Source organism: Aethalodelphis obliquidens, unplaced genomic scaffold, assembly GCF_003676395.1.
Source record: "Aethalodelphis obliquidens isolate GAN/ISIS:26980383/991018 unplaced genomic scaffold, ASM367639v1 scaffold32, whole genome shotgun sequence".
In the NCBI taxonomy this organism is placed as follows: Eukaryota; Metazoa; Chordata; class Mammalia; order Artiodactyla; family Delphinidae; genus Aethalodelphis; species Aethalodelphis obliquidens.
Genome location: NW_020837976.1, coordinates 14512682 through 14533831, shown reverse-complemented (window position 1 = coordinate 14533831; position 21150 = coordinate 14512682). Strand labels below are relative to the sequence as shown.

Here is a 21150-nt window from a genome sequence, read left to right as displayed (position 1 = left end):
TCCCCTGCAAAGTCCTGATTTTATTTTTTTTTATTTTTCTACTTTCTTAAGGTGAAAGCTGAAGGTACTGACTGGAGACTTTTCTTCTTTTCTAACATAGGTGTTCAGTGCTAAAAATTTCCCTCTAAGTACTGCTTTAACTGCATCCAAGTAATTTTAATATGCTATGTTTTGATTTTTGTTAAGTTAAAAATACTTTCCATTTGAATTTCTTCTCTGGCTCATGGGTATTTAGAAATGAAAAGCAAGAAAAAGGGGAAAAAAACCTCAGTCATAAATGTCTTCATTACTTTTTGACATAGAGGAAGCACCATCTCTTCTAAAAAACAAGGTTAAGAATTATATTCCAAGGGTTGATATAGTTTCTTTCACTATGACAAGTTCTATATCTAAATGTTATACATACACTTTAAACCAAGAGATATCAAAGGCATTTGTGCTAAGTACCACTTAAATAGTAAAAGATTTGTAATAGGGGGCAAATGAATGAAGCAGGTAATACTGCAGACTGAAAGAAAGAGATCAAAGAGTGCAAAAATATCAGATGAGTTTATTCGATGGGCTGCAGGGGAGGGGGATGACAAAAGGATATTCTTTTTTGGGGGGGGGGCTACGCAGTCCTCTCACTGTTGTGGCCTCTCCCGTTGCGGAGCACAGGCTCCGGACACGCAGGCTCAGCGGCCATGGCTCACGGGCCCAGCCGCTCTGCGGCATGTGGGATCTTCCTGGACCAGGGCAAGAACCCGTGTCCCCTACATTGGCAAGTGGATTCTCAACCACTGCACCGCCAGGGAAGCCCCAAAAGGATATTCTTTCAAACTAATTTACATATATGAGAATAAAAATGGGAGTAAGATAAATGTCCAGCAATCGATCTATAAATATATTAACATACATATTGCAATACTATGCAAATAATAAGAGTAGAATTACGATAGCAAACCAAAAGGCAACAAGATTCCTCTCAGGGAAGTGTGTAAAATGTTCCCTAAATAATCTCTATTATGAGAAACACATTTCCAACCTAAGTGACTTAAAGGATGAAACCTGAGTATAGTCATATGCTCATTAACCCAACACTTGTGTTCTCTATAAAATATGAAACAGTCTACCTTTTTTAGACTTCTATTGAGCTAAAAAGTTTTTCCCTTTTACAAAGGCATGCATAAAAGGAAGAAATATTACCTCAACAAGTCCAAATGTAAACATTTTTAGATGTAAACAACTCAAAAGGGCATTCACAGGCCAGCCTACTAAATTTGAACTAATGAAAAAGCAGCCTATTAAGTTTTAACAGAGAACCACATTTAACCCCTGTGGCAAAATACCAAGAAACTTCTCAATACCTGAATCAGAAGGATAACATGTAACATGATGGATTCTTCATGACTGATTTTCCAGGATGATGCAGACCCCAAATATAAAATCTTAAATTACTGAAAAATAGCTCACCAACTCCACCCTTCACTTAAAGAGGCAACCAAATTGCCAACTGAAAGCTGGGGTTAGGAGAGGTAGGCAAACATGTTTGGACTAAATCAAAGTATGGTACCATACAGAGGATGAAAGGAAGAGAAAGCAGACCCTGCCTACTCAAGGATTCTATGATCAGTAGGTAAGTGTAGACAATTAACATTCAAAACACAGCAAACAAAGACAATGGCATCAATGCCTGAAAAAAACCTAAGAATGGTGTTAAATGCTATCCCTATCCTGCTGAGATCTATGTAATCTTCTAAAATATAAAATAAAATGAAATGCTATGACTTGACTCAATAATACAGGTTGTCTCTATTAAAAAGTATTCAAAAATTTCCAAACCACATCTGAAATAAACTAAGTGTAAGTACTTTGATAAAAACGTGAATAAGGGAAAATGAGCACTAGGAGTGGGTTCCTAGAATAAAAATGCAACCATAACGAGGCAGCTTGTCAAAATCCAATAATTTATATGAATCTTGGAAGATTCTGATAGTGAAAAGAATGGACCAGACAAGTCATACTAAACTTGTAAGCTGGATATCTGTTAAATTTAAGACCTTAGATGACCTGAGGTAAAAATATATCTAGTATTTCATTCAACCTGAACTACGAAAAAACTCTCTGGTTATCATGACCATAAAAACTGTCTTTTCAGGGACTTCCCTGGTGGCGCAGTGGTTAAGAATCCATCTGCCAGTGTAGAGGACACAGGTTCGAGCCCTGGTCCGGGAAGATCTCACATGCCGCAGAGCAACTAAGCCTGTGCACCACAACTACTGAGCCTGCACTCTAGAGCCTGCGAGCCACAACTACTGAGCCTGTGTGCCACAACTACTGAAGCCCACGCACCTAGAGCCCATGCTCTGCAACAAGAGAAGCCACTTCAATGAGAAGCCTGTGCACCACAACGAAGAGTAGCCCCCAACTGCTGCAACTAGAGAAAAGCCTGTACACAGCAACGAAGACCCAACGCAGCCAAAAATAACAAACAAACAAACAAACAAAACCTGTGTTTTCAGGAGCTTCTGCTTCTACCCATGAAGGAAGGGTTGGGATAAAAATTGCCCTCCTGTCATGAGTAATTAGAAAAGAGGACAAAATATATGAAATAACTGTGTTCAGATGATGGACAATGGACAGAGCAGGATTACAGTGCCAGGGAAAAGATTTTAAGTTAGGTAAGCCCTATACTTACCTAAGCCTTCTGCTTAAAGGAAGTTGCCAGGCCACAGCACAGTGAGAGGAAATCCCTATTGAACACGGCAGGCTTGCTGAGTTAAGTAAGAGACTGACATACAGGGAGGCCATGGATGCTAGTATTCACATGGTTAGTACCAGGGAAGAAGAAGCTGCACAGAGAGAGTGTTCTGGAGAGCTGCAGAGGGATGCAACCTTTGGCTGAGTACTAATCTGCATACTGATGAAGTGAAACACCATGAAGTCAGTGAAAGAACCACTGGGAAAGCAGAAGGCTGGACAATCCCAGAGATCACACAGGGGTGAAAACAGGCAGCATTCCCATCAGCCAGAGTAGAGAAACTATGTAATACAAAAGGTATTTGATAGGCTCCTCAGAGAGGTCACACCTTAATAATGGTGACTTAACCCTAGAATAAAGGTTGACATAAATATACTCTAATAAAACTTAAAAGCAAGATTTGAAAGATGTAAACTATTTCCAATAACTTATTTTAGTGTCTGAACAAAGACCAAAACTTTTTACGATCTACAAAAACTGAAACAAATTAAGGTTCACAAGGTAGAGCGTAAATGTTATTCTACTTTTGCAAGGTTCCTTTAACAAGAAATAGTACAATATTAACTCTATGTAGATTTTGATAATTTAATGTTCATACTGTAATCCCTAGAACAACTTAAACAATAATGTAAAGTGGTAAAGCTAAAATTCCAATAGAGAAATCAATACAATATACTGAATATTCAACTAACTCAAAATAAGGCAAGAAAGCTGCCTCAGAGACAAAACACAAATATAACAAAGGGTAAGCCAACAGCACAATGGAAGACCTAAATTCAACCATACCAGTAACTAAATAAATATAATAGACTAAGCACTCATGATTAAATACAGAGATTGTCAGACTGGATAAAAAAATACCCAACTATATGCTATATATAAGAGAGGCACTGGAAATAAAAGTAACAGATATTATAGACTGTAAGTATGAAGAATGAATAAGATATATTATGGAAACAGTAAGCTTAAGAGAGTTGTGACCATATCAATGTCAAATAAAATAGATTTCAAGAGAAGAAGTATTACCACAGATATAGAAGAAAATTTCATAATAATAAAAGGATAAATCCATCATGCACATATCACTGCTTCAAATGATACCATCAAGCACCTTGATCCAACTGACAATTAAACTGAAAACACTGTAACAACAACTGTAAAATATATATTCTTAACAAATGCACATAGAATGTTCTTCAAAATATACTACATACTGGGCTGTAATACAGGCATACCTCAGAGATACTGGGGGTTTGGTTCCAGACCACTGCAATAAAACAAACATTGTAATAAAGCAAGTCCAACAAACTTTTTAGTTTCCCAGTGCATTTGAAAGTTATATTAACATTATACTGTAGCTTATTAAGTGTGCAATAGCATTATGTCTAAAATAACAAAGTATATACCTTAATTAAAAAATACTTTATTGCTAAAAAATGCTAACCATCATCTGAGCCTTCAAGAAGTCATAACAGTAACATCAAAGATCACAGGTCACCATAACAAATATAACAATAATAAAAAAAGTTTGAAATATTGTGAGAACTATCAAATGTGACACAGAGACATTAAGTGAGCAAATGATGTTGGAAAAATGGCACTGATAGACTTGCTCGACGTAAGTTTGCCACAAAACTTCAATTTGTAAAAAATGCAATATTTTTGAAGCGCAAAAAAGCAAAGTACAATAAAATGAGGTATGCTTGTACAAGTCTCATTACATTTAAAAGGGTAAAATTATACAGAGTATGTTCTATAAGCATAAAGGAATTAAATCAGAAATCAATACAATACACTTCTAAATAACTCACATGTCAAAAAAATATTTTTTTTAATTCAAGAGTATTTCAAACTGAATGATAATGCAAGTACAGTATTTCATAATTTGTGGAATGCAGCTAAATCAGAGCTTAGATGGGTATCTATGTATTTAAATGCTTATGTTAAAAATGAATGAAGGCTTAAAAACAACGATCTCAGTTTCTATCTTCAGATGCTAGAAAACGATTAGCAAATTAAGTCCAAAGTCAGTGGAAGGAAAGAATAAATATAAGAACAGAAATCAAGAAAATAGAAAACAGACATGAAAGGAAATTAAGAATGCCAAACACTGGCTTTCTGAATATTAATAAAATTGGTAAGACCTTTGCAAAACTAACAGAAAAAAAGGAAAAACACTAATTACCAATATAAGGAATAAGAGAAGAGGTGTCACTATAGATGTTACATAAATCGAAAGGAAAATAAGGAGAATCCCACTTCCCGTAACAGTGAAGTAGTTTGATTTGAACCAACCCTCCTAGAGATAACAAATTAAAGCTCTAAAATTAGAACACTCCCTAACACCATACACAAAAATAAACTCAAAATGGATTAAAGACCTAAATGTAAGACTGGACACTATAAAACTCTTAGAGAAAAACATAGGAAGAACATTCTTTGACATAAATCACAGCAAGATCTTTTTTTAACCCACCTCCTAGACTAATAGAAATAAAAACAAAAATAAACAAATGGGACCTAATGAAACTTAAAAGCTTTTGCACAGCAAAGGAAACTATAAACAAGAAGAAAAGACAACCTTCAGAATGGGAGAAAATATTTACAAACGAATCAATGGACAAAGGATTAATCTCCAAAATATATAAACAGCTCATGCAGCTCAATATTAAAAAAAAAAAAAACAACCCAATCTAAAATGGGCAGAAGACCTAAATAGACATTTCTCCAAAGAAGACATTAGTGATGGCCAAGAGGCCATCACTAATTATTAGAGAAATGCAAATCAAAACTACCATGAGGTGTCACCTCACACCAGTTAGAATGGGCATCATCAGAAAATCTATAAACAACTGCTGGAGAGGGTGTGGAGAAAAGGGAACCCTCTTGCACTGTTGGTGGCAATGTAAACTGATACAGCCACTATGGAGAATAGTACAGAGGTTCCTTAAAAAACTAAAAATAGAATTACCATATGACCCAGTAATCCCACTACTGGGCATATACCCAGAGAAAACCATAACTCAAAAAAACACATGCACCCCAATGTTCATTGCAGCACTATTTACAATAGCCAGGTCATGGAAGCAACCTAAATGCCCATAGACAGACGAATGGATAAAGATGTGGTGTATATATATACAATGGAATATTACTCAGCCATAAAAAGGAACGAAATTGGGTCATCTGTAGAGGCGTGGATGGACCTAGAGACTGTCAGAGTGAAGTAAGTCAGAAAGAGAAAAACAAATATCGTATATTAACGCATATATGTGGAATCTAGAAAAATGGTACAGATGAACTGGTTTGCAAGGCAGAAATAGAGACACAGATGTACAGAACAAATGTATAGACACCAAGGGGGGAAGTGGGGGGTTGTGTTTGTGGTGGGATGAATTGGGAGATTGACATATATACACTAATATGTATAAAATACATAAGTAATAAGAACTTGCTGTATTAAAAAAATAAAATTCAAAAAGAAATAAAGCTCTAGACATCAAGATTCTAGATATTAAAAAACAAAAAAAACAAAAACACTATCTCAAGGCACTAGAGGTTAACCAGAAGCAGAAAAAATGGAAGGGGAAATGACAATCGGAAGAAGGGTGCACTGCGTGAGCTTCCTGTTCTTAGGAAAAATAGCTTAGGAAAAAGCTTCTTAGGAAGCTTTTTACCAGAGTGCAAGTCCCAGTAGATGTTCAGCAGAATTGATAGATTTTAGAGAAATCATCTTATCTGTTATTAAATTAGAGAACAGAATTAAGGATGATTATGGCAGCTTGAAACTGAGGAGGAATATTCCAGGAAGGAGAAAGGAAGTGCACAAATCCTATGTATTAAACTCTGTTTAAATCTCTGGGCTGACACCTGAACTACACATACAGTCTCCAAGCAGCCCAGCTAGGACTAAACGAACTGAGCAAGGATTTCAGCTACTGCCCAATGTTGGAGAGTTTAGAGTCCTAATTCAGGCAAAACAAAACAAAACAAAATTCAAAACTCTTTAGAGTAATATGATAGAATACTAACTGTCTACAATGTATCATTCATAATATGGAGGAGATAATCCAAAATTATAAGAAAATGTGACCCATAAAGGCAATCAATGCAGATCTTACCCTAAAATGACCAAGACATTAGAGTTATCTGACATGGACTTAAAGTAGCTACTATAACTATGTTCATAATTAATAAACAGATGAGGAAATCTGCACAGAGGAAGAGAAAATGCAAAAATTACAAAACAGATGTTTTAGAACTGAAAACTTCAATATTTGAAATGAAAATTTCACTAAATGGGCTTTAAAAAACAAATTGGAGATGTCAGAAGAATGAGTCAGTGAGCTTCAAGACATATCAATATCTATCATCTAATCTAAAAAGCAGAAAATAAAAAGATCTTAAAAATAAACAGAGATTCATTGGACTTTGACACAGTAATAGAGGGACACATACATGTAAACTGAAGTCCCAGGATTAAAAAAAAGTGAAAGAAAAAGTTAGAAAAATTTTTTGAAAACATAATGGTTGAAAATTTCCCCAATAATTGAAAAATATAAATGTGTATGTTCAAGAACCTCAGTGAACCCCATATAGGAAGGAAAATCACACCTAGACAAAGCACAGTAAAACTATTTGAAAAAAAGAGAAAGGAAAAGAAAACATTACATACACGTGAAAAATGATATCAATCATAACTTACTTCTTATGAGAAACAATGTAAGTCAGAAGAAAATAGAATAACATCTTTAAAGAACTGAAAAAAATGAATAACGTATTATGAACTACTTATGCCAAGAAATGCAGTAACATAAAGAAAAAGGAAACTCCTTAAAAACACAACTGACAAAAACTAAAATAAGATGAATTAGAAAATATAAATAGTTTTTAACATATCAAAGAAATTTAAAATTTTTTATTAATTTTAACAAAGACAACTTCAGGCTAGAAAGCTTCACTGGTGAATTCTATCAATGATGTAAAGAATAAACACAACCAATCTTACACAAACTTTTTGGGGAAACAGATGAAGGAACTTTCCCTACCCACTGTACTGACTTCCATAACAATAAAACCAAAACCTGAAAAAGATATTATAAGAAAAGAAAACTATAGAACAATATACTTCATATGTTAGAATAAAAATTCTAGATAACTTTAATCTGGTGATATATGCACAAGACTCTCCATCATGATCAGGTAAGGATTATTCCAGGAATACATTTCAAATTAATATTTGAAAAATCAATCAATGAAATCCACCATATTAACTGAATAAAAGACAAAGACTATATGATAGAATCAAATAAATGCAAAATAAGCCTTCAAGGTAGTTTAATCCATTCACAATAAAAATATTCAGAAAACTAGAAGTTATTCAACCTGATAAGAAATCTATGAAAAGCTTACAGCTAACATCATAGTATATATTATGAAAGACGGAATGTTCTCACTAGTATCAGGAAGAAAGCAAGAATGTCTGCTCTATTCAACACTGTACTGAATGTCCTGCCAGGAAAATAAACTATGAGGAAAATTAAAGGCATACAGATTGGTAAGGAAGAAATGCTTCCATCTGTAAACCATTTAGGTAGAACACGCCAAGAAATCAACAAGTAAACCTGTTAATTTCATTTAATCAGTTGAGGAAGGTCTCAGTATACAAAATCAATGGACAGACATTACTTACGTTGTTCTTTGCTAGCAGCAAACTGGAAAACAAAATTAAAAAAAAAAATCTTTCACATATAACAGTATCAAAAAACCAAGTACTTAGGAATACATTTGACAAAAGGTATGCAATACCTTCACACCGAGAACTTTAAAACATTGCTGAGAAAAATTAAAGAATAACTACATAAATGGAGAGATGTAACAATTTTAGAGATTGGAAGACACAATATTAAGATGTCAATTTTCTGCAGATTAATTTATGGATTCAAGTCTCCTAATCATAATCCCTGCAAAGTTTTTTCTTTTTTTAAATAGAAAACAACACATTGATTCTGCAATTTATATAGAAATGCAAAGACCTAAATAGCCAAAACAACCTTGGCAAAGAACTAAATGGAGGATTTGCATTACCTGGTTTAGACATTTACTATAAAGCTACAGTACTCAGCACAGTACTGTACTGGCATAAAAATAAAAAATACATCATATGGAGTCCAGAAATAAACATTTATCATCAACAAAGATGACATAGCAACAATGTGATAGATATTTGCATGTTGATTTTGTATCCTGTAACATTTTAAACTCATTTAATAACTGTAGTTTTTTTAAAGACTCTGTGAGATTTTTATGAAAGTAATCAAAGTATTAGAGCTTAACGCTAATACCTAATCCTCTCTTCCACCACTATGTCCAGGATTTTTTGCTGTCCCATCAAAAGGCCTTCCTTTATGGATCACATGCTTATGTGCTTTGGCACACAAAGAAAGAGACCGACTCAACTGAGCAGTCTTTGTTTCTTACATTTCTTTACTACATCTGTATTATACTCTAAAGATATTATGGTAGGAAAATGAAATGCTCAAGTGATTTCACAAGATCACCCTAAGAATTTATCATGAGACAACCTTCCTGTATTTTTTCAGCTAAAATTTATACTACCTGGATGGTATAAGATGACATTCCAGATTATACAGAACACCCAAAAGGGACCTGGAAAAAACCCCAAATCTACTTTGGAAAAACCTAACATTATCACAAACAAATCTCAAAGAATTCCCCAAAATAAAATTGCAAAGCAAATAAGTAATTCACAGCCCCAAATTCAGTAACTACACAGCAATAAACACCATGAGTGAGAATCAGCAAAACAACAGACAGCAGATATACACCTACAAAGGCTTCACAAGGCTTCACATTTTGAAATTATTTCTCAAGGAATGTAAAATAAAACATATTTAATAAGCCTAATAAAAAAAATGAAAATATAAACAGAATAGAGAAAACGATTAAGAATACCCAGAAAGACTTGAGGACCTAATAACACTTTTTAGCTATGAAAATATAATGACTGAAATTTAGAATTTCAATGAATGCATTTAACACAGTAGCTTCGACAGAAATAAAAAGAGAAATAGGTTTTAAGAGAGATCTGAAAAAGTTAGCTAGAATGCTGCATAGAAAAACAAAGAAATAATATGAAGAGAGATGAAAGTATAAGAAGGATGGAATGAAGTGATCTAAAATATATCTACTCAGTTTCCTGAAGGCAAAGAATGAAATAAATGAGCAACAGTAATATATAAATAATTAACTAAAAATTTTTCGCTAGCAATGAAAAAAAATCTAAAGATTTAAGATAACAAATGAATCCTAAGTAGAATAAACAGAAGGAAATTCATACCTAGAGTCATCACAAAGACGCCACAGAACAAAACAGATAAAGAAAGGAGAACTGAGAATTATGCAAACAGACAGCTCTATAAGAACAAAAATAGAAGCCATAAGACAGTGGAGTGTTATCTTCAATGAGCTGACAAAATGTAACTGTCAACCTAGCATTTTAAAAATGAAGGTAAAATAAGAACATTTTTAGACAAGAGTGTAAATGAACACCAGGAAATCCTCACAAAAAGAAATGCTAAACAACATACTTGAAACAGAAAGTAAGTGATGCCAGGTAGAAGGTCTCAGATGGAAGAAATAATTTGTGGGAATGTTTTTTAAGCTATAACTCAAAAAGCTTTTAAAAAACCCTATAACTCAAATTATGTAACAATGACAACATATAACTCGAGAGCAGTTAAGAGAATTAATGTGTTCTATTGAAGAAGGAAAATGATTAAACTTTGATAAGTCAAATATATATGTGAAAATCTGTGGAGGAACCAGTAATAAATAGACACTTAAAAACAAAGTGCAGAACTTTCTTTTTTCATGAAAAATATTTATAAGTGCACACAATTTAGTATAAATATTTATAATTAATAAGGAATTTCAAAATAAGGGCAAAAACATCTCCTAATAGTGTGAATTAGGGAACATTAATTTCTTTGGTTAGTAGGGGAGAGACTTAGCTTGACAGAGAATAAACAGTGTTGTAGCACAGAAAACAGACAACATGAATAAATAAAAGGAAAGAAAATGGGTGAACTAACGAGAAGACCTGTTTTAGGATAAAATGGCTACGTAACATGGGAGTCAACTAATGCAAAGACAAATTGCCAGACGGAGCATAAATAAAAATAAGCCAATGAAGTATTTGAAACTGTGTAAAACTGACTTTTATGCCCTTAAATGTACTAAATGACTATTTGTATATAATGGAAAGATTACGATCTGTAGCTGTCAATATAGAAGAGACTGCCACTTAAACATTAATCTTTGTAGTAACATTGGAAATTAGAGGAAACTCTATTTAAACATTATTTTTTTGAGGCATGCAAAATAAAAAATATATATACAGATATAATTATAACCAATTAGACCACCTTAATTCAATACAATACATAAAATACGTTACCTTTTAAATTTTTCATCTCAAAGCCAACTGCTTCTTTAGTATAAAAGTGTCTCTGGCAGGGGGACCTTCAAGATGGCAGAGTAGTAAGATGTGGAGATCACCTTCCTCCCCACAAATACATCAGAAATACATCTACATATGGAACAGCTCCTAGAGAACACCAACTGAACACTGGCAGAAGACCTCAGATTTCCCAAAAGGCAAGAAACTCCCCCACGTACCTGGGTAGGGCGAAAGAAAAAAGAAAAAACAGAGATAAAAGAATAGGGACAGGGCTTCCCTGGTGGCGCAGTGGTTGAGAGTCCGCCTGACGATGCAGGGGACACGGGTTCGTGCCCTGGTCTGGGAAGATCCCACATGCTGCGGAGCGGCTGGGCCCATGAGCCATGGCCACTGAGCCTGAGCATCCAGAGCCTGTGCTCCGCAACGGGAGAGGCCACAACAGTGAGAGGCCTGCGTACTGCAAAAAACAAAAAAACCCAAAGAATAGGGATGGGACCTGCACCTCGGGGAGGGAGCCGTGAATAAGCAAGAGTTTCCACACACGAGGAAGCCCCTTCACTGGCAGAGACGGTGGGTGGGTGGGGGGGAAGCTTTGGAGCCACAGAGGAGAGTGCAGCAACAGGGGTGCAGAGGGCAAAGCAGAGAGATGACTGCACAAAGGATCGGTGCCGACCAACACTCATCATCCTGAGACACTTGTCTGTTCACCCGCCAGGATGGGTGGGGGCTGGGAGCCTGAAGGGGGCTAGTGCACCACAGCTAGGTGGGAGGGGGTCCGGGAAAAACTCTGGAACTGCTTAAAAGGCAAGAGACCACTGTTTCGGGGTGCATGAGAGGGAATTCCTTCCCAGTCTGCCCACAGAAGGCAGAGCACCACCTACGAGCTCCAGAAATGGGCACGAGATGTGGCTGTCAGCTCGGACACTGGAGACAGGCATGAAGCTCTAATGCTGCCACTGCAGCCACCAAGAATCCTGTGTGCAAGCACATGTCACTATCCCCACACCCCCGGGAGCCTGCGCAGCCCACCACTGCCAGGGTCCCATGATCTAGGGACAACCTCCCCAGGAGAACACACGGTGCGTCTCAGGCTGTTGAAACATCATGCCGGCCTCTGGCGTCACAGGCTCGACCACATTCCAATTATAACTACAGTAGCCCTCCCTCCCCCCATCCCCCCACATGAGTGAGCCAGAGCCCCCTAATCAGCCGCTGCTTTAACCCTGTCCTCTCTGGGCAGGAACAGATGCCCTCAGGTGACCTACACGCAGAGGCGGGGCCAAACGCAAATCTGAACCACAAGAGCTGTGCGAACAAAGAAGAGAAAGGGAAATTTCTCCCAGCAGCCTCGGGAGCAGCAGATTAAATCCCCACAATCAACTTGAGGTACCTGCAACTGTGGAATACATAAATAGACAACAAATCATCCCAGAATTGAGGAGGTAGACTTTGGGAGCAACGGTAGACTCATGGATAGCTGTCTGTGACTGACTTGTTTCTGATTTTTATATTAGTATAGCATTTAGGGCTTTTTATCACTGGTGGATTTGCTTATTCGTTTAGTTGCTCTCTTCTATTTTTTTTAATTATTATTACTTTTAAATTTTTTTATTTTAGTAATTTTTAAACATTTTTTTATTTTAATAATAAAAACTATTTATTTTTTTTTTCTTTCCTTTTTTTTCCCCTTTCATCTGAGCTGTGTGGCTGACAGGGTCTTGGTGCTCCAGCCTGCTGTCAGGCCTGAGCCTCTGAGGTGGAAGAGCAGAGTTCAGGACATTGGACCACCAGAGACCTCCCGGCCCCATGTAATATCAGTTGGCGAGAGCTCTCCCAGAGATCTCCATCTCAATGCTAAGACCTAGCACAACCCAACAGCCAGCAATCTTCAGTGCTGGACACCCCATGCCAAACAACTTGCAAGACAGGAACACGACCCCACGAATTAGCAGAGAGGCTACCTAAAATCATAATAAGGTTACAGACACCCCAAAACACACCACCAGACGTGGCCCTGCACACCAGAAAGAAAGATCCAGTCCCACCCACCAGAATACAGGCACCAGTCCCCTCCACCAGGAAGCCTACACCACCAGTGAACCAACCTTACCCACTGGGGGCAGACACCAAAAACAACGGGAAGTATGAACCTGCAGCCTGCAAAAATGAGACCCCAAACACAGTAAGTTAAGCAAAATGGGAAGACAGAGAAATATGCAGCAGATGAAGAAGAAAGGTAAAAACCCACCATACCAAACAAATGAAGAGGAAATAGGCAGTCCACCTGAAAAATAATTCAGAGTGGGCCTCCCTGGTGGTGAGGTGGTTAAGAATCTGCCTGCCAACACAGGGGACACAGGTTAGAGCCCTGGCCCGGGAAGATCCCACATGCTATGGAAAAACAAAGCCAGTGAACCACAAACACCGAGCCTGAGCTCTACAGCCCGCAAGCCACAACTATTGAGCCCACGTGCCACAACTACTGAAGCCTGCGTGCCTAGAGCCCATGCTCTGCAATAAGAGAAGTCACAAAAATGAGAAGCCCGCACACCGCAACAAAGAGTAGACCCCACTCACCACAACTAGAGAAAGCCCGCACACAGCAACAAAGACCCAACAAAGCCAAAAATAAATAAATAGATAGATAGATAAACAAATTTATTATAAAAAAATAAAGAATTCAGAGTAATGATAGAAAAGATGATCCAAAAATCGGAAACAGAATGGAGAAAATATAACACACGTTTAACAAGGACCTAGAAGAACTAAAGAGCAAACAAACAATGATGAACACAATAAATCAAATTAAAAATTATCAGAAAGGAATCAATAGCAGAATAACTCAGGCAGAAGAATGGATAAGTGACCTGGAAGATACAATAGTGGAAATAACTACCACAGAGCAGAATTAAGAAAAAAGAATGAAAATAATTGAGGACAGTCTCAGAGACTTCGGCGACAACATTAAATGCACCAACATTCAAATTATAGGGGTCCCAGAAGAAGAACAGGAAAAGAAAAAATCTGAGAAAATATTTGAAGAAATTACAGTTGAAAACTTCCCTAACATGGGAAAGGAAATAGCCAATCAACTCCAGAAAGCACAGAGTCCCATACAGGATAAATCCAAGGAGAAACACGCTAAGACACATATTAATCAAACTATCAAAAATTAAACACAAAGAAAAACTATTAAAAGCAGCAAAGGAAAACCAACAAATAACATACAGGGAGTCCCCATAAGGTTAACAGCTGATCTTTAAGCAGAAACTCTGCAAGCCAGAAGGGAATGGCAGGGCATATTTAAAGTGACGAAAGGGAAAAACCTACAAACAAGATTACTCTACCCAGCAAGGATCTCATTCAGATTCGATGGAGAAATTTAAACCTTTACAGACAAGCAAAAGTTAACAGAATTCAACACCACTAAACCAGCTTAAAACAAATGTTAAAGGAACTTCTCTAGGCACAAACAACAAGAGAAGGAAGTCACCCACAATAACAAACCCAAAACAACTTAAGAATATGGTAATAGGAACATACATATTGATTATTACCTTAAATGTAAATGGATTAAATGCTCCAACCAAAACACATAGACTGGCTGAATGGATACAAAAACAAGACCTGTATATATGCTGTCTAAAACAGACCTGCTTCAGACCTAAGGACACATACACACTGAAAGTGAAGGGATGGAAAAAGATATTCCATGCAAATGGAAATCAAAAGAAGCTGGAGTAGCAATTCTTGTATCAGACAAAATAGACTTTAAAATAAACATTGTTACAAGAGACAAAGAAGGACACTACATAACGATCAAGGAATCAATCCAAGAAGAAGATATAACAACTGTAAATATTTATGCACCCAACACAGGAGGACCTCAATATATAAGGCAAATGCTAACAGCCATAAAAGAGGAAATCGACAGTTAAAACAATCATAGTAAGTGATTTCAACATCCCACTTTCACCAATGGACAGCTCATCCGAAATGAAAATAAATAAGGAAACAGAAGCTTTAAATGACATAATAAACAAGATGGACTTAATTGATATTTATAGGACATTCCATCCAAAAACAACAGAATACACTTTCTTCTCAGGTGCGCATGGAATATTCTCCAGGAGAGATCATATCTTGGGTCACAAATCAAGCTTTGGTAAATTTAAGAAAACTGAAATCGTACCAAGTATCTTTTCTGACCACAACACTATGAGACTAGATATCAATTACAAGAAAAATACAGTAAAAATACAAACACACAGGGGCTAAGCATACACTACTAAATAACCAAGAGACCACTGAAGAAATCAAAGAGGAAATCAAAAAATACCTAGAAACAAATGACAATGAAAACACGACGACCCAAAACCTATGGGATGCAGCAAAATCAGTTCTAAGAGGAAAGTCTAGAGCAATACAATCCTACCTCAAGAAACAAGAAAAATCTCAAATAAAGAACCTAACCCTAAACCTAAAGCAATTAGAGAAAGAAGAACAAAAATCCCCCAAAGTTAGCAGAAGGAAAGAAATAATAAAGATCAGATCAGAAATAAATGAAAAAGAAATAAAAGAAACAACAGCAAAGATCAATAAAACTAAAAGTTGGTTCTTTCAGAAGATAAACAAAATTGATAAACGTTTAGCCAACATCATCAAGAAGAAAAGGGAGAAGACTCAAATAGAAATGAAAAAGGAGAAGTAACAACTGACACTGCAGAAATACAAAGGATCATGAGAGATTATTACAAGCAAGTATAGGCCAATAAAATGGACAACCTGGAAGAAACGGACAAATTCCTAGAAAAGCACAACCTTTTGAGACTGAACCAGGAAGAAATAGAAAATATAAATAGACCAATAACAAGCACTGAAATTGAAACTGTGATTAAAAATATTCCAACAAACAAAAGCCCAGGACCAGACTGTCTCACAGGTGAATTCTACTGAACATTTAGAGAAGACATAACACCTATCCTCCTCAACTCTTCCAAAATATAGCAGAGGGAGGAACACTCCCAAACTCATTCTGCGAGGCCATCACCCTGATACCAAAACCAGACAAAGATGTTACAAAAAAGAAAACTACAGACCAATATTGCTGATAAACATAGATGCAAAAATCCTCAACAAAATACTAGCAAACAGAATCCAACAGCACATTAAAAGGATCATACACCATGATCAAGTGGGCTTTATCCCAGGAATGCAACGATTCTTCAATATAAGCAAATCAATCAATGTGATAAACTGTATTAACAAATTGAAGGATAATAACCATATGATAATTTCAATAGATGCAGGAAAATCTTTTGACAAAATTCAACACCCATTTATGATAAAAACTGTCGAGAAAGTAGGCATAGAGGGAACCTATTTCAACATGATAAAGGCCATATATGACAAACCAACAGCCAACATTGTTCTCAATGGTGAAAAACTGAAACCATTTTCTCTAAAATCAGGAACAAGACAAGGATGCCCACTCTCACCATTATTATTCACCATAATTTTGAAAGTTTTAGCCACAGCAATCAGAGAAAAAAAAGAAATAAAAGGAATCCAAATTGGAAAAGAAGAAGTAAAGCTGCCATTATTTGCAGATGACATGATACTATACATAGAGAATCCTAAAGATGCTACCAGAAAACTACTAGACCTAATCAATGAATTTGGTAAAGTAGCAGGATACAAAATTTATGCACAGAAAACTGTTGCATTTCTATACACTAATGATGAAATATCTGAAAGAGAAATTAAGGAAACACTCCCATTTACCATTGCAACAAAAAGAATAAAATACCTAGGAATAAACCTACCTAAGGAGACAAAAGACCTGTATGCAGAAAACGGTACGACACTGATGAAAGAAATTAAAGATGATACAAACAGATGGAGAGATATACCATATTCTTGGATTGAAAGAATCTACATTATGAAAATGACTATACTACACAAAGCAATCTGCAGATTCAATGCAATCCCTATCAAACTACCAATGGCATTTTTCATAGAACTAGAACAAAAAATTTCACAATTTGCATGGAAACACAAAGAACCCCAAATAGCCAAAAAAATCTTGAGAAAGAAAAACGGAGCTGGAGGAATCAGGCTCCCTGACTTCAGACTATACTACAAAGCTACAGTAATCAAGACAGCATGGTAGTGGCGCAGAAACGGAAATATAGATCAATAGAACAGGATACAAAGCCCAGAGATAAACCCACACACATATGGTCACCTTATCTTTGATAAAGGAGGCAAGAATATACAATGGAGAAAAGACAGTCTCTTCAATAAGTAGTGCTGGGAAAACTGGACAGCTACATGTAAAAGAATGAAATTAGAACACTCCCTAACATCATACACAAAAATAAACTAAAAATGGATTAAAGACCTAAATGTAAGGCCAGACACCATCAAACTCTTAGAGGAAAAGATAGGCAGAACACTCTACGACATAAATCACAGCAAGATCCTTTTTGACCCACCTCCTAGAGAAATGGAAATAAAAACAAAAATCAACAAATGGGACGTAATAAAATTTAAAAGCTTTTGCACAGCAAAGGAAACCATAACAAGACTAAAAGACAACGCTCAGAATGGGAGAAAATATTTGCAAATGAAGCAACTGACAAAAGATTAATCTCCAAAGTATACAAGCAGCTCATGCAGCTCAGTATCAAAAAGCAAACAGCCTAATCCAAAAACGGGCAGAAGATCTAAATAGACATTTCTTCGAAGAAGATATACAGATGGCCAACAAACACATGAAAGGATGTTCAACATCACTAATCATTAGAGAAATGCAAATCAAAACTACAATGAGGTATCACCTCACAATGGTCAGAATGGCCATCAACAAAACATCTACAAACAATAAATGCTGGAGAGGGTGTGGAGAAAAGGGAACCCTCTTGCACTGTTGGTGGGAATGTAAATTGATACAGCCACTATGGAGAACAGTATGGAGGTCCCATAAAATAATAAAAGTAGAACTACCATATGATCCAGCAATCCACTACTGGGCATATACCCTGAGAAACCATAATTCAAAAAGAGTCATGTACCACAATATTCACTGCAGCACTATTTACAATAGCCCGGACATGGAAGCAACCTAAGTGTCCATCGACAGATGAATGGATAAAGAAGATGTAGCACATATATACAATGAAATATTGCTCAGCCATAAAAGGAAACAAAATTGAGTTATTTGTAGTGAGGTGGATGGACCTAGAGTCTGTCATACAGAGTGAAGTAAGTCAGAAAGAGAAAAACAAATACCATATGCTTACACATATTATGGAATCTAAAAAAAAAAAGAAAATGGTTCTGATGAACCTAGGGGCAGGACGGGAATAAAGATGCAGACGTAGAGATTGGACTTGAGGATACGGGGACGGGGAAGGGAAGCTGGGACAAAGTTAGAGAGTAGGACTGACATACACACACACTATCAAATGTCAAACAGACAGCTAGTGGGAAGTAGCTGCATTGCACAGGGAGATCGGCTCAGTGCTTTGTGACCACCTAGAGGGGTGGGATAGGGAGGGCGGCAGGGAGATCCAAGAGGTAGGGGATATGGGGATATATGTATACATATAGCTGATTCACTTTGTTATACAGCAGAAACTAACACACCATTGTAAAGCAATTATACCCCAATAAAGATGTTAAAAAAAAAATAGGCCACAGATATTATCAGACACCTCACCAAAGAACATAGGTGACAAATTAGCATATCAAGACATGATTAAAATCTAATGTCAGGCTTCCCTGGTGGCGCAGTGGTTGAGAGTCCGCCTGCCGATGCAGGGGACACGGGTTCGTGCCCCGGTCTGGGAAGATCCCACATGCCGCGCAGCGGCTGGGCCCATGAGCCATGGCCACGGAGCCTGTGCTCGGCAACGGGAGAGGCCACAGCAGTGAGAGGCCCGCGTACCGCAAAAAAAAAAAAAAAATCTAATGTCATTAAGGAAAGGCAATGAGCTACCACTGCATACCTATTAGAATGGCTAAAGTCCAAAAACACTGAAAATAACGGTAGTTGGTGAGAATGCAGAGCAAGAGTAACTCTAATTCACTGCTGGTCGTAATGTAAAATGTTGCAGCCATTTTGGGAGAGAATTTGGCAGTATCTTACAAATCTAAACATATTTTTACCATTCAATCCAGCAACCGTTTTCCTAGATATTTACCTAATTGTTTTGAAAACTTATGTCCCCACAAAACTTGTCTGTAAATGTTTATAATAGCTTTATTCATAATCACTAAAAAACAGAAGCAACCTAGATATCCTTTAATAAATGAGTAGATTAACTAACTGTGGTACATCCATACGATGTAGTACTATTAAGTGATAAAAAGTAATGAAGTATTAGGCCCTGCATAAACATCAATAAGTACTTACCAGCAATGATGAGATGTTATTCAATAATTTGCAGATATGGGAGTCAGTGAATGAGCTGTGCTTAGAGGCAAAAAGGAAGGTGGTCAGTAAGACAAAGGGCAACGACGGCTCATTGGTAGAAATGACTGTGTAATGATAGCAGAGCAACATTTTTAACGAACTTAAGGGAAAAAACTTTAAAAATGAAGGAAAAACAAAGACTTTTTCATATATTCAAAAACAAAGAATTCATACCAACACTAATTGTTAATGGAAGTCTGTCAGGCAGAAGGAAGTCGTAACAGAAATATGGACTACATGAAGAGCACTGGCAGTAGTTATAAGGGTAAATATATGTTGTCTTATTATTTAAACCTCCTTAAAGATAACCGATTTCTAACACAAAAAATAAGGTATGGGTATAAAATTAAAATGTATCTTGACAACTGTACAAAGATCAGGGAGTGAGAAATGGTATTACACTATTGTAAGGTAGTTAAAATGGTATAATCCATCATTGGAAGGTTGACTGTTAATAGTTAGGTGAATATATACACCTTAGAGCAACCAATACCAAAAAGAACAAAGTGATAACTAATAAGCCAACAAAGGAGATAAAAATTTTTAATATTCAATTAATCCAAAGGCAGAAAAAAAAGGAAAAGAGGAACAAAGATCAAATAAGACAAATTGCAAAATGATAAACTCAAAACCAACATATCAAGAATCATAAAATGTAAAATGGTCTAAATACCCTAATTAAAAGGTATAGATGTCAGATTGGATTAAAAAGCAAGACTCACCTATGTCCTGGCTACAAGAAATGTGCTTTAAATATAAAGACACAATTAGGTTAAAACATAACGGATACAAAAAATATACCATGATAACACTAATCAAAAGAAGCTGGAGTAGCTCAAGAAATATTAGTCAATGTAGATTTCAGAGCAAAGAATATTACCAGGAATAAAGAAGGTCATTTCATAATGATAATGAGGTCAATTCATCAGGAAGAAATAATCTGTAACTTCTGTGCAACTAAAAGCAGATCTTCCACATACATGAAGCAAAAACTGAAAGAACTTCAAGGAGAAATAGATAAATCTACAATTATACTCAGAGATTTCAATTCCTCTTTCACAGTAATTGATAAAACAAGTAGATGAAAAATCAATAGGCATAGAGAAGCTTTACAGCACACATCTGACACTTGTAGAATAACCCACCTAACAGCAGCAGAATACAAGTTAATACAATACACTCCTCTCATGTACACATCCCTTCATTATCCAAAGATATTAATTGGAAAGTGAGAACTGAGAAAAGAGAGCAAAAGCTTTTATTTATCCACTGCTCATATCTCTTACACTAAACATTCCTTATTGAAAGAAATTAGTACAAATACTACTATACAGGGGTCTTGTTAAAATGCAGATTCTGAAAAAATAAAATCTGGCATGAGGTCTAAGACTCTGCATTTTTTTTTTAAGATTTTTTTTTTTTTTGATGTGGGCCATTTTTAAAGTCTTC

At 36.3% G+C, this 21150-nt stretch overlaps 1 protein-coding gene across 13 annotated transcripts in view; it reads right to left on the bottom strand.

The window, feature by feature from the left end:
• KIAA1328 (KIAA1328 ortholog) overlaps nt 1-21150 on the bottom strand; it is a 381988-nt gene that overhangs the window by 285623 nt on the left and 75215 nt on the right. The window contains exon 1 of one of the 13 annotated variants that reach the window (XM_027127782.1): nt 19642-21122. The exons of 9 other annotated variants lie outside the window; for them this stretch is intronic. In XM_027127782.1, coding sequence (XP_026983583.1) covers nt 19642-19791 — 150 coding nt within the window. In that variant the 5' untranslated portion in view covers nt 19792-21122. Of the gene's footprint in view, nt 1-11219; nt 11362-19641; nt 21123-21150 lie in introns of those variants that run through there. 3 more of the 13 variants (XM_027127783.1, XM_027127786.1, XM_027127788.1) reach the window with 3 other exon arrangements.